The following is a 13,875-nucleotide window of genomic DNA, read 5'->3' on the forward strand; positions in this document are numbered from 1 at the left end:
CAATTAGTTTTTTTCTTGACATGGGAGATTAAAAAAACTATTAGGATTTTTGTCTACATGTTAATTTAAAATATACTTGTTCTTTGCACCTAGTCTAATAATATATCTAATTATTTAGGTACGTACTGATTCAGATATTAATATAATTTCCGTAAGTTATATTTAAACTGTCATGTTTTGTGCTACGAGTATTTATACAGGGAAACTGAAACGAAAGCACTAGAAGCACTTTAGTTGTTTATAAGTAATAAGCTGGCAAGTTGGATATTACTAAAAAAAAATAAAAAAGTACGTGAACATTTTGGGACTAGGAAGAACGTGCTATGAAAATTGTCATTAATTAAAAAGAAACAGTTCAAATTTTTTGGACATACAACCAGAAGAAACCCAACACACTAAAATATGTAGGTAATACTATTATACTAAGTATGATGGAAGGGAAAAGAATACCATGGTAACCTGCAGGACGGGCATCGCTAGTTTCCGCCAAAAAACCGGTTCCCTGATTTAAGTATAGCCCTTTTCCGCCAAAAGACATTTCCGCAGAAGAAAGTTTGGAAACCAATAGTATTAATTTTTAAACAATATATATGTTGTGGTATATATAAAATAAAATAGTAATGTAAAATGGGTACAACAATATATACAGCGATAATCTTCGATAATTGTTGATAATCGTCGATAACGGAAGGAAGTATACACTGTATCATAGTTTATTTATAATTCGCACACAATAATTATCTGACAAATGTTAAATTCTTATATTTCGATTCAGTATCTGTTCTGTTCGTCAGTTGAACAACAGTTAATACGGTTTTTAAAATGGAATTTGTTGAAAGCAAAAGAGGTAAAAAGATGTTGATATTTGATGGTTTTAAATATGTTTTTGGTTATACGTCACAAGCAAATGTAACTCGGTGGAGATGTTTCATGAAAAATTGTCCGGCCAAAATTTTGGAAAAAGTAAAAGTAATACTTGAAACGAAAGGTACATTTTCTATCTACGAGTAAAATAAATATATTCATTTAATTATTTATGAAAAATGAAATTAATTAATTCTTTATTATATATGATTATCTCTTTATTCTTTATTATAGGTGATCATGAAGACAATTGTTCAGTCAAAAATATAGATCGTCAAAAATTAGCAACGACATGTAAGCGGAAAGCTGTCGAAGATATTGGTCAAAGACCTAGAAAAATAATACTAGGTGAGATTCAACTATTAAACTTATACAAGTATACAACATATTTAGTCAAAATTATTATTTTAACTGTTTTTCAGGAGAAATTAATGCTTTTGGAGTTGCCCCAACAATGACAAATTGACAACAAATGATATCTCTGCATTACGAAAATGTGTGTACCGTGCTCGTCATCAGTTTTTACCGACGAATCCAACATGCATAGCTGATATTCACAGTGCTGTAAGTTTAGTTAATACTTTGAAGATTAATGATGTTTCTTGTAATTATATGATTTTTTTTAAACCTAACCTATACTTAAGAATGTGATTTTTAAAACCTGACATATACTTGTATTATAATAATTAATATTTTTTATGAAATTTTTAATTATTTAAAAATAACGATATGTTTTTTCAAAACTCTATTGAGACTATATTTGACCTATACTTGTATTATAATTTGAAATAGTTAAATATAATGTATTATCATTATCTACTTGTACTATAATTTATAATAATAAAAATATTTTTGTATGATAAGAATACGTAAGATTTGTACATGGTTCTTAAATTGACGGAGACGCCTTTTCACAAAAATATATTCACTGTATATTGTTGTACCTATTCGCAATTATTTACAAATGTATCATTGCTATTACCTACATTTTACATTACTATTTTATTTTATATATACCAAAACATAAATATTGCTTAAAAATTAAGACCATTGGTTACCAAACTTTTTTTGCGGAAATGTCTTTTGGTGGAAACGGGAATCGAACCTTTTTCGTTTTTGGCGGAAAAGGGCTATGGTGGAAACGGCCAATATTATTTTGGCGGAAACGGGTAACTCCCTGCAGGACGACCTAGGAATTCATACATCAGGTAAATCCGGAAAGATACAGGAGTCAGAGGTTATAAAGTAACGAAAGAAATGGGAATAACCATTTAAGACGGAGAAAAGGATGAAAAATAATTGAAATGATTTATAATATTTATTATATAATCTGTTTGTATATTAATGTGATTTAGTTTATTTATTAAAATTGGAATATTCCTTGTTTTTGGTATGAAATATAAAATATAAAATACGAATACCTAATGAAAGCAATGATAGCAGTATAGCAACAATACAATAGTTGAAAGAACTGCACCATAAAAGAAAAAAAAATATTTTTGATTATAAAAATATCTGTGTATTAATGAGTTTTATATTTTTATTGGACCGTATGAACATTTGCTTATTTTGCTTTCCCCATATAGGCTATAATCCAACGAAATATATTCTTATATACTATGTACGAACTATCATTTTTTTTATGGTCCATCAGTTTCATCACGGTTGTGGTTTAAGAATATTTTTTATGTTTTAGATTGTACTCATTCCACTAGGGCACTAGGCGACTCAGCCCTAGATCCACAATAGGATTTATGGTTCAAGGCCCGTGCAGGAGTAACAAAGATACCCAAATCAAACGATATACAACCTGTAGTGTAAACGGCTTGAATCATGCCACATAAAAGCAGTGGCGGAAGCAAGGGGTGCGTGTGTTAATGGGGTAAATACCCTCCCACTGAGTTAATTATATTAAATATTATTACCTAAATGTATTTAATGAATTTCGGTGGGGGGGGGGGGTGATTTGTTACCTTCATATTGATTTCGGCGATATCGTCACGGTCGCACCATTCCGGGAAACAGTCCGTAAACCGGAGCGGCTCGAGTCCGGCCCATACCAGAAACGCTTTAGGATCGTTGTCGTCGTCGTCGCCGTACTGTCGTTTCCAGTAATCCAACGCTGTTTGCATGGCCGCTCGCCTTTCGGCTTGGAGTCGGGTCGACGACGATCCGCGATGGTTTAAAGCTGTTGCCGTCAAGGTAGTGGGCTCCGCGTCATCGTCATCGTCATCTCCCGTCGTCACCGCCGCCGTCTCGGGCCACCATCCTTGCCACAGCCACAGCTCCTCGCCCGTGTCAAGCATGAACGTCGCTAAACGTAAAATGAAACATAGGTGTAAGACATCTTTAAATTCCTATTATTTTTAAAGAATAAAATAAATTCGTGTGCCACTAGGCATAATTGCTTATAATAATTAGCTATAATATTTATCAATAACTAATTCGCAATTACACCATATGTCCATTTTTTTTTTTATGGATACATTTTAAATGATAAGGTCGTATTATAAGAGACTACGACAGATCACCTACCTGGTTGGCTGACATTGTACAGGTGATCTTGCAAGTACGGATATGGCGACGGTACGTATGCACCAGCCACCAGCGATGCTTTGAACTGTCCGAGAACTGATGAGAAATGAAACAGTTTCATTTCGCCTGCACCATGTCCGACCGGTCGAGACAATTGCTGGTTGCAGAGTCTCCGAGGGTTCTTGCAGCCCAGAGCTATGTATATGAGTAAGCAAACACACAATATAATATTATGCACACGGTTGTCTGTTGTCGTTATTATTATAATTTATTCGAATTTTCAAGTCCTTCATGCCTCGAAAACCTCTGTCGTTTTTCATTTCACGTACCTTTGAAGAAATCTAATGACTCGTTTGTTTCACTAACAGTCTTCGGTTCCTGTGGGACGAAGCCATCGGCTAGTCCTAATTCCGCTGCGTCTAATTTTGACAGACTTCCGGCCACTTTTAACGATAGCTGTAATAATACATATACACACAATGTAAATTAGCTTAGGTACAAATGTTTAACAGAATGTTTTTACGGCATTCCAAAAATTTAAAAAATTTAATCTTCACCATTCATTATATATATTATTAATATTGCAGATGTAGACGGTAAATCACGATTGAGCATATACCTTTTTAGTAACAAAAAGCACAGAATATTTTATGCGACGTTGCCATATTCACATTGCCGAAATTGTATAATTTATTTTTTTTCACGTATTGTTACACCAATAATTATTTTGAGCCGAGCCCAGATTTGTCGACAGTATTAATATCGATTTATAAATTAGTTCCGGAGCAATAAATATTAGTTTTATCTATAATATACTGACCAGTGGACGTTATAAATGCGATGTTTTAAGGTGTTAACTTTAGCAATGAGGAAAAAATATGAGATAATTAAGATTAATATTAAGTAAAAATTCCAAATGTATTATAGAATTAATTCAGTTTATGTAATGTTCAATAACCTATAATTATTCATATTCAGTTACCATATTCAAGCCCAGATTAAGAGTGGCTGGGCCTATAAGCGGATATCAAACAATAGTTGGCCCCTGGAGCCAAACACATTTTATTTTGCGTTGTTCTTGTACTAAGGTTGTACAGTCATCAGTTGAAGTCATATACTTATATAACTTAACGGTTTGCAATGTCTGGCCGTCGCGATAATATTATAATAGTGGGGAAAGTTCAAGTTTTTATGTTAGTGTTTTGTTTTATAAATATAAATATTTCAATATAATATGTTATAATATCAAAACCATTTTATATCACTGAAATATTTTTGTTTGTGGGTCACCAATATTTTGATTATGTTTATGGGCCCAAAGATATCTTAATCCGGACTTGTCCGTGTAATATGTAAAAAAAATAAAACTTTTTTCAACGTACTATGTGACACAACAATTATAGACGATCAAACACTACACACACTGAATCATTTTGAAATTGTTACTTATTTGAATTATCATATTATATTTCTCCCTAATGCTAAATATTTAAGACATCACATCTATAACAGTTAGTACATTACGGGTAAAACTAATATTGTTCCTCCGGGACTAATTTATTAATCGATAACATAGTTGATAAAGCTAGACTTATGGCTCGCGGTTTGGTATCACATAATAATTGGTGTAATAATACTCGAAAATAATAATTTACAAAATGTTGGCAATGCGAATGTGGCAACGTTGCATAAAATATTTTATGATCTACCGTGAGGTATATGCTCAATGCCCAATGGTATTATGCTCAATCGTGCTTTACCAGTTTATACTTTATACTCATATAGGAATTGTACACAGAAAGATGATGCTACAAAAATATACAAATGTTTCGTGACGCAAGATGGCCCTTACTTATCCGGTGTGCATATTTTATATTTTCATGATATGAGTTTCAGACACACTCACGTAAACTATTTGATAGGGGCGTAATTTTTTTTTTTTTTTTGGGGGGGGGGGGATCAGGATGTGCAACGGCACCACTAACTTAAGAAATGTTAACGTTTGGCCCGCCATTAATACTCCAATGAGCCATCATAATTAACTTGTACATTATGATTTCATATATAGGAAATATTAATAAAATATTTTTTTTTCATGTTTTTGTGTATTTTTGGTTTATCAGGTTTATTGATTATATCTTATTTGCCTTTTTTTCAAATAACAGTGAAATGGCTTTAGCTGGTTGCTTTAATTGCTTCTAAGCTTAAAATTCTTTGAATATTTTTTTTAATGGCCTGGTGAAATGTCACAACTGGCCTGCCTAAAAGTTTGCACACCCAGAAAAAAAACTGAAATGACGCCCCTTCTATTTGTTATACGATATTTTAATGTATTGGTGAAAACAGCAAAAGAAGCTCATGATATAGTCGATTAATTTGTTATTATTCTAGAGTGATAAAATTAATTATCGTTCGTGACTAATAAAATAATTATATGATTACGCGATAAATGAATGCCACATACTATGCATTACACAGCTGTATCGTTTTTTTCTCACTAATTAACTGTTATTATGTTGAGTTGACACTGTATTTAGATTTAGAGCAAGAACATAATATTTTAATGAATTAATCAATTTTGATACTATTATAAAGTTAAGAGGCGTGAGTATGGGTGCGATTATACGCATTAGATTTATTATGTTACGGGGCCTATTATAGTAACATTAAGTTATTGGTTTTAGACTATGAACAGCTATTAGCTGATTATGTGTTATGCATGTTTTAAGTTGGGAGGAGGATTGATTTTAAATTGAACAATCAGTTGTTTAATTTAATTTAGAAGATCATTGATCTCTAATGCAAAGGAAATGTTCATTTTTTTTATTATATTCTCTGAACAAATTTTGCTTGGTTAAAAGTACAGTTTTAAAACTATAGGTATAATTTAAAAAAATGCAGACCCCGTATCACATGTCTGTGTTTTATAAACGCACCTACATCACAGCATATATGTGTATATATTATATATACTATATAATATAATATTTAGCTGTTCCAATTTTGAATAGTTAGTTTTAATATTAGAGTGAATTGATATTTGATTTATTATCAAACCTAAAAATAAGGACAGTATGTTCCTCATGGGTTTACAATTTTTTGATTTTTAAACTAGTTACGAATATTTTTAAATCGTAATATTTTCCACACTCATATATTAAAACTGGCTCTTAACGCTCAACTTTTATCTATTTTTAACTATAAATTATAATTACAATAATAATAAAAATGAATACTTGATTTGAATCTTTTAAGTAATATTTGTCCAACCCTAAATAAGTTTATAATAATAAATTAATGTTATTTACTATTCAAAAGATATATATTTTTGATATTAAAATTAGAACCGGACAAGTGTTCAAATATACTTTGTTCATAAAATTGAGTACAAATCGTTATTCACACAAAAAAGACATTAATGTATTATAATATATTAAACAACTAATTTAAATTTTAACATAAGCCATAACTCATATATAAAAGAATACTAAAAAAAAAAAAATACTAGATACTCGAGAATCAAGATTGACTCGGAACTATATATCAGTAAATACTTCTATATTTATATAGAACGATTAAAAAATAAAAATTATGTATTGCTAGTAACTATTAACTTGTCCGTTACTAATTCAAATCTAAATAGTGCGTACTAAATAAAAACAAATTTGAATAATTGGTGAAAAATCATCATATGTCAAACCGAACATTGTAGAAACGAACATACCTCTCTTATTGCATCTGAAGATCCGTTTCCATGCCAAATGAAAACTGTACCGTTTTCAGAGTTGAGAAGAATAAACGACGTTTGGTTACGTAATTGCGTTGTAGAGCACAGTACCTCGGTTAAATGGGCTTCGCTCTCATTTGCCCCGTGGACCATAAATAGACGCCAAGTGCCTGAAATTGGTGTATTTTGATTACAATCGTCTCATAAATTATACATCGTGATTCGTGACTCCGTGAGCAGTCTCTCAGAAGGGAATTAGATTTCAAATCGAGTTTTTCTATATGTATTATTGTCAAAAATATTATCCTTAAAATGGTACAATTTGTATTGGTACCAGCACACTACATCCATATAAAAAAATCCATACTTAAAAACAAATAATACGCCATCCTCCAGATAAGAAACACGTACAATTTTAAATAGAAACGACCAGGTTTATAATTTATTGTAAAATAACATTGAATCAACCCATTAAATTTAATATAATAACAATGAATTAATAATTACTTGGCGTCCCGTGTCTCTTGCCACGGTAAACAATTGCCGTCCCCTTGAACAGATTCCAAAAGGCCGGCGGTTCGTGACCCTGGTCAATTCTCAACTGCGGTCCCTGTTCTGTGTCTAGTTGTACGGTCAACAGAGCGGCTGCACCCTGATCGTTTTGAGTAGCGTCACGTCCATGCCAATACCAGTATGCGCAGCGATTTCTACCAGAAGTGACCATGCGACGGGACGGCAATCCGCTGAGTTCTCTACCTGTGGGTGATCGACTTGAAGTTAAAATACAGTTGATTATATATTATATTATATATTGATATCTTATACACACCAACGTATATCATAGTAATCAAAAATAGCCTAAAATTTAAATCAAGGCCATTCAAGCGTTGGCCAGACTCAAACATTACGTGTTAATTATATTCTATGCATAAACTAAAAACTTTTTCATGCATAACGCAACAAAGTTAAAGGTATTTTTATCTACCGTAGATTAAAATATTCATTTTTTTTAAATATTGTATACATTTGCAGAACAAAAAGATATATTGGATACTAGATTTATAAATGTTATCTATAAATATAAAGGTGTGTAATAACTTGAAAATTGTATTTGATACATGCTTCACCAGGTGCACAATACAAACATTTATTCTCATACAGAGTTTAGCCGTGGGGTGATTATTTATAAAACTGGGAATATTTTTATATCAGTGGCCACCGATATATTAGGTATTTTAAGTAGGTTCTATACAACTATATCACAAAAAGAGCATGCATTGCACATACGTACCTTGAATAGAAACGTTGTACGTCCACCGAATAATGTATGAGTCGCCGCTGTGAAACTGACCGGCAGATTTGGGTCCCAATTCCGTACTGTCGAATTCTCGAACATGCCATACGGTCACCTCCATGGTGTTTATGACAAACTCCCGTAAAGTCTTCAATGATGAGAACATAGAATTGATTTAACACTATATAGCACATGATATCATACATTTTTTAAGTCCACAAACTCACCTCTTTATCGTAGTACGAGGACCCACGACCGAGATGACTACCTTCCAGAACCAAATCGGGTTCATTGACGGACATTTTAAGCATCTCGTCAGCGTCAAACGCATTTATTTCGGTCGACCAATCGATCTACAGACAAACGTTTCAATATTTAACGTACAATTTACAATAAATTATATTAATATAATGCATTTTTGTATTTATATTTATATGGTTTTAAATTATAACATTCAGACTAACGCATGCGGTGTCATGTTCTCCAGTTTCTTTGTCATCATTCTTCTTTGACGATCTTATGACCCGACTATAATCCGGCCAATCTGCAAACTTCTCTCGGAACAACACCGTCTCCATGTGTTGCGTTATCTTGGCAAACAGCGTCCATTCAGGCCTCTTTGCTCCCGACTTGACGTAGACGGTGTCTTTATCTACGCAAGGCAAACACTCGTAAAAACACTCAACAAAGATTATCGGGATACTCACTTCTGTCACCCATACACGTGGCTACATCGATCGGACTAACGTCGAATTGCGAATAATCGTAACCGTCGTCGAAAAGCTGACGAGCAAGCTGGAGAGCTGGCCTGCGTTTGGCGACGTTCACGTTCTTGCCGTACCACACATATATTTCACTACCAAAGTCGAAAACCAACGTCTAAAAATTAAACAAAAACAGTAGCAATACGAGAAGGCAAAAAGGGCTAATAATCATAATGATAAGAATGATAAGAAAATTACACACTTTCGAGGGATCTAGTATTTCTATTTTGGCCATGGTTTCCGAAATGTCTGGCAACATTACGAGCTCATCGTTAATAACCTCGTACACCACGTTTGTGGAAACGATGGCCGCTTCATACAATTCATCTTCGTCTGGGTGTCCAGCTCCTTGACCTGATATCCATTTACGATTAATGTTAAAAACCATTGCCAGCGAATAAAATTGTGACTGATACATTGCGAATATTAAGTCTTACCTTTGATGGAAGACGTTTCACTAGACGTGACACCCAGAAGAGTCCAAAACTTCTTTTCATGTTGACTGTTGGGCAACGAAGAATCACAATTGATTGTGTACAACTGGTTAGCAAATTTGCAGCCTAGGTCTTTCTTGTCAAATATGCTTTGAGCTACTTTAGCGGCATGCGATCGTTCAATAACGTTTGAATATTCTCCGATCCAAACGAAAATCTAAACAAATTATAACCAGAATGGTATAACCAGTAACAACTATGTTTTAGATGGAACTGCTATAACGTTTAATTGACTATAGGTATTCAGAATATTCCCAAAAGTATGATTCCCGATTTTTGTAAAATTATATTAAATATATGCTTATAATATCTTTTGAAAATTAACTTATACGTATATCAACATAAATATAATTTACTTTTTGCTAAACATCGATTTATATGAATATTTCTGAAAAATCATTGTTATTAGTATAATAATATTATTATGTATAATATACTCGTAATATAATATAATATGCATTATTATTATTATTTTTTTAGATTGTATTAATAGTAGTTACTTGCACTAAATGAATTCTGTACTTTTCCCTTTATAAGGCATTAAATAATAATAATAGTTACAATTATAAATGTATAATATAAATATGAAGTAAATCGTACTTGCGAAGGTGTGACTAACACGTAGGAATCGCCTTGATTGACAGAATCTGCAGATGGAGATACAAGACGAGTTTGAACCCGCCGTCGGCCTTTTATGTGTAACAACATCAAATCTTTGTAAGGTGGTAATAGAGTAGGAGTTGAATCCCCAGACTTCCGAAGATTTACAGATGCAAAATCTTCTTTACTGGCCAATGCTGCAAGAGCTTCTCGAGCCAATGGAGTGTTGATAGTCGCTAAATACGAACCACCACAATGTTGACTTCCAAGAATGAAACACAATGCTAAATAAGTAAAATGTATACTTACATGTTTCCAAACTACGTTGTAGTAATAAATTAGATTTATTTTCTGTATATTTTTGCTGGGCTAGATCACGATTTGTAGCTAATGCTTTTAAAGGGTTTTTTGACCCCTCGTGTTTTCTTTGATGAAATTTAACATTTTTCCGCTGCACGAGTCTGAGAACGAAAAATATAATTTTACATAACATACAAGTCTATTATTAGTCTATTTTCATGATGTTCAATTATTATCAATAACGAAAATAAAAATACACTTACAAATTAGATCGTGACGATTTTAAATGATCAAAATCTACATTATCTATTTGTCCGTCATTCGATGTCTGAATCGAACTACCGAAAAATTTATCGAAATCATCATCGATCATAATTGGTACGTTAACAGTTTTTTCTTTTCCTATGTTATTTAATCCATTTTCTAGAGGTATTTTTTCGGCTTTGTTATTGAGGTAAGATTTTGTCTTACTGTCAGACATTGAAAGACTTCGACGGACATTTATTTGTTTGGTAGACTCATCGCTTATTTTCTTTTTCATTACACCTATATAAATAAACACAATTAATTAAAGTTGATTAACATTTTTAAGTTTTATTGAATTACTTGAAGACGATTTTTCTAATGAGGAACGCTGAGTGACTGACAGAAGAACAGGCGTAAGAGGTGGTAAAGATTTATTTTGCATTTTTCCAGCTACTGTAAAATTAGAAGTGTCTTTTTGTTCGACTCGTTTTTTCCAATCCTTAGAAGAAGTTTCAAGCCGATTAAGTCGATCAACTAAAATGTTATCCACACATTCAACTGGTTCTTCGGTAGACTTAACTTGTCTAGTAAGTTGCTTACGAAGTAAATCTTGAGCTACCTAAAATACTACAGTTAGCTGGTTTTGTTCTAATAAAACATTAGTTTTAGTAAACTTACATTTATTGAATTATTTGACACCTCGTGATCCTCTGGTTTTATTTTTAACAATCTTTTTTGCCAATCCATCTGACCACTCTTTTTCAAAGCTACTAACCTATCCTTTATAGATCCTCCGTTAACAACCGAAGTGCCATCGGTATTATCACTAGATGGTTCAACTAACTTTTTAGGTTTCGGCAACTCTCCATTTTCTTTGGTCATGGTTCCAAATTTTTCTTGTCTAAAATTTAAAACTGTATTTGAAAAAAAAACACAATTTTTTATTCGTGTATTTGTTTTTATACCTGAGCAATTCCAATTTCGAATTGCTGTTGAACGATCGATTTATAGCGACATTTCGGGAAATACGATTTTTAATATTTTCACTGTCAGCGGATTCTTTTACCATTTTTGCAGATTGAACTTTAATTTCAGGATTTTTTTTCGTCTTATCTTTAGATTGAACTTTAATTTCGGAGGATTTTTTCGGATTATTTTTTGACGAGACTTTATTTTTTAGGACAGCTTTAGTCTCGTCTTTTGGTTGGACGATAATATCTGTGGTTTTGTTCGTCTTGTCTTTTGATTGTTCATTATTAAGACTTTCAATTGGATTTTTTGTTGATTCTGCCATCCCGTTCCTTAAATATATTTTTTCCTCTACTTTGTCAACGTCAATAGTACAAGTGTTACCTACATTTCATAATCGTAATAAGTAAATAATTATTTAAATCGTTCAACAAAATACGTAAGTTTTTGCATAAAAAATTAATAACAGAAAGAAGTGAAGAAGAAGTGTATTGAACAAATGAATAAAACAACTAAACGTTACCGTTGAATATACGAAGCCGATCCATTATAAAGTTTCCTAATTTCCTTCTTGGCAATCTTCCTTTTACATTTTAAGCAGAATACAAAAACAATCACCAAAAAGCATGCAAAAGCAAAAATTAATTCTCGTTAAATATTTATTACTACAAAAATAATATTCTATACAATGTATATATAACATATACAATAATATACATAAATACAATCACTGCCAATCATAATTAATATGTGAGACTAAAGAAAAACAACCAGGCTTCAAATCTAAATATAATAATACATTATTATGTATAGGTATTAACTGTGATTTTAGATTCGAAGATAAAAACTATAGCGATTTTCTAATCAAGCCAAATGTGAATTAATTAAAATTGAAAATAAAATACTACGTTAGGTATATAATAAAAAAAACTAAATTAGTTTTAATACAGCATGTTAATTTCTGATAGTAAAAGAACTAAGAAGTAAATTAATATTGTACATATTATTATATTTGTTTATTATTTAGAAACAGTACTAATAGTCAGTATACTACTGAAGCTAATTGTAATCATTGTTATATTTACATAATACTTATTGCTACAAGTACGTGACATACCATTATCATCATCGTTTTTGCATTTAGCACTGTTCAGATTTTTAGCTTCTTGTAATTCGTGGTTAGTCACTGGCTGCGTCGAGTAACGATTGGCAGCATTCAGCTTCTTTTCTTGGCACTGTTTATACTTAGAAGGTCTACTTTTGGCTATTTATACATAATACATAATACATATTTTCAGTAAAACTATTAAATATTATATCAGCAATTATCATATGCGTATAATACAGTTATATGTAATGAACCCAATTAAATAGTGGTATTAGGTTGAGTCAAATCGAGAGCAAATTGACAACAGTGTTTTTTAGTATTTTAATTACCTAGTAGGTTATCTGATGATTGTTCGTTACATGTTTACAAATAAAACTGTTAGCAATAAAAACGAAATCTATATACACGAAGGTATATATACTATGTGTTTTAGAACCAAAAGTTCAAACACCCATCATGGAAAAATCCGTTAATTTAATACAATGCACGTATATCATAATATAAAATCTATAAAAATATACGATAATAATTATTCTCTACAGCGATTATTTTTGCTATCTAATTCAGGTACCCAGGTTATTATCGTTATTACCTATTATTGTTATATTAATTAATTCTTTTTTTTATACGGCTAAATAAATTTATCGTAAAAAAACGGTTTGAAAAGATAAGGCAACGAGACAAGTACCTAATAGTAATATAAATACCTGTGCAGATATTACTGTTGACATCAGATGATGTGATGCAAGTATCCGCAGTGGTCTTATCGTAAATACTCTGGAATTCGCGAGTTTTCACAGAAACGCTGTTGGCGCGCTTCAAGGTCACAGCGACAACATTCTCGTTATCAGCCCAACTGCGACCGCTGCAGCCGGGTGTCGAAACGTTTCTTACGATCTGACAAGTGTCGTTTTCCGAGTGCGCAGTAACAGCAGTGGTTCTAGAACGATAAATATATAATAAAACCTCACAAC

The 13,875-nt window shown here is 32.0% G+C and overlaps 2 protein-coding genes across 6 annotated transcripts in view; one reads left to right on the plus strand and one right to left on the minus strand.

The window, feature by feature from the left end:
• LOC111030003 (supervillin) overlaps positions 1–13,875 on the minus strand; it is a 31,873-nt gene that overhangs the window by 2,597 nt on the left and 15,401 nt on the right. For 3 of the 4 annotated variants that reach the window (XM_022309287.1, XM_022309283.1, XM_022309284.1), the window contains 20 exons: positions 13,609–13,841; positions 12,911–13,057; positions 12,317–12,376; positions 11,790–12,177; positions 11,503–11,725; positions 11,185–11,443; positions 10,842–11,124; positions 10,588–10,739; positions 10,279–10,514; positions 9,622–9,835; positions 9,387–9,538; positions 9,128–9,299; positions 8,885–9,072; positions 8,648–8,773; positions 8,418–8,568; positions 7,634–7,882; positions 7,124–7,296; positions 3,729–3,855; positions 3,400–3,594; positions 2,838–3,178 (listed from right to left, as the gene is read on the minus strand). In XM_022309287.1, coding sequence (XP_022164979.1) covers positions 2,838–3,178; positions 3,400–3,594; positions 3,729–3,855; positions 7,124–7,296; positions 7,634–7,882; positions 8,418–8,568; positions 8,648–8,773; positions 8,885–9,072; positions 9,128–9,299; positions 9,387–9,538; positions 9,622–9,835; positions 10,279–10,514; positions 10,588–10,739; positions 10,842–11,124; positions 11,185–11,443; positions 11,503–11,725; positions 11,790–12,177; positions 12,317–12,376; positions 12,911–13,057; positions 13,609–13,841 — 4,069 coding nt within the window. The remainder of the gene's footprint in view (positions 1–2,837; positions 3,179–3,399; positions 3,595–3,728; positions 3,856–7,123; positions 7,297–7,633; positions 7,883–8,417; positions 8,569–8,647; positions 8,774–8,884; positions 9,073–9,127; positions 9,300–9,386; positions 9,539–9,621; positions 9,836–10,278; positions 10,515–10,587; positions 10,740–10,841; positions 11,125–11,184; positions 11,444–11,502; positions 11,726–11,789; positions 12,178–12,316; positions 12,377–12,910; positions 13,058–13,608; positions 13,842–13,875) is intronic. The other variant, XM_022309286.1, reaches the window with a different exon arrangement.
• On the plus strand, positions 92–2,820 carry LOC111030006. Of its 2 annotated transcripts, XM_022309295.1 has the most exons (3): positions 92–988; positions 1,099–1,212; positions 1,287–2,820. In XM_022309295.1, exons 1-3 carry the CDS (start codon positions 823–825, stop codon positions 1,328–1,330), a joined length of 324 nt encoding a protein of 107 aa, XP_022164987.1. In that variant the 5' UTR covers positions 92–822; the 3' UTR covers positions 1,331–2,820. The 2 variants fall into 2 exon arrangements, with proteins under 2 accessions (XP_022164987.1, XP_022164985.1); XM_022309293.1 differs by having other exon boundaries at positions 1,099–2,820.

Source organism: Myzus persicae, unplaced genomic scaffold, assembly GCF_001856785.1.
Source record: "Myzus persicae strain clone G006 unplaced genomic scaffold, MPER_G0061.0, whole genome shotgun sequence".
NCBI classification, from domain to species: Eukaryota; Metazoa; Arthropoda; class Insecta; order Hemiptera; family Aphididae; genus Myzus; species Myzus persicae.

Excerpts from the sequence above, each read along its gene's own strand:
- LOC111030006 (XM_022309293.1), top strand. The coding sequence starts at position 823 with ATGGAATTTGTTGAAAGCAAAAGAGGTAAAAAGATGTTGATATTTGAT. Across the intron at positions 989-1,098 it reads AGTAATACTTGAAACGAAAG|GTGATCATGAAGACAATTGT; the intron begins GTACATTTTCTA and ends TCTTTATTATAG.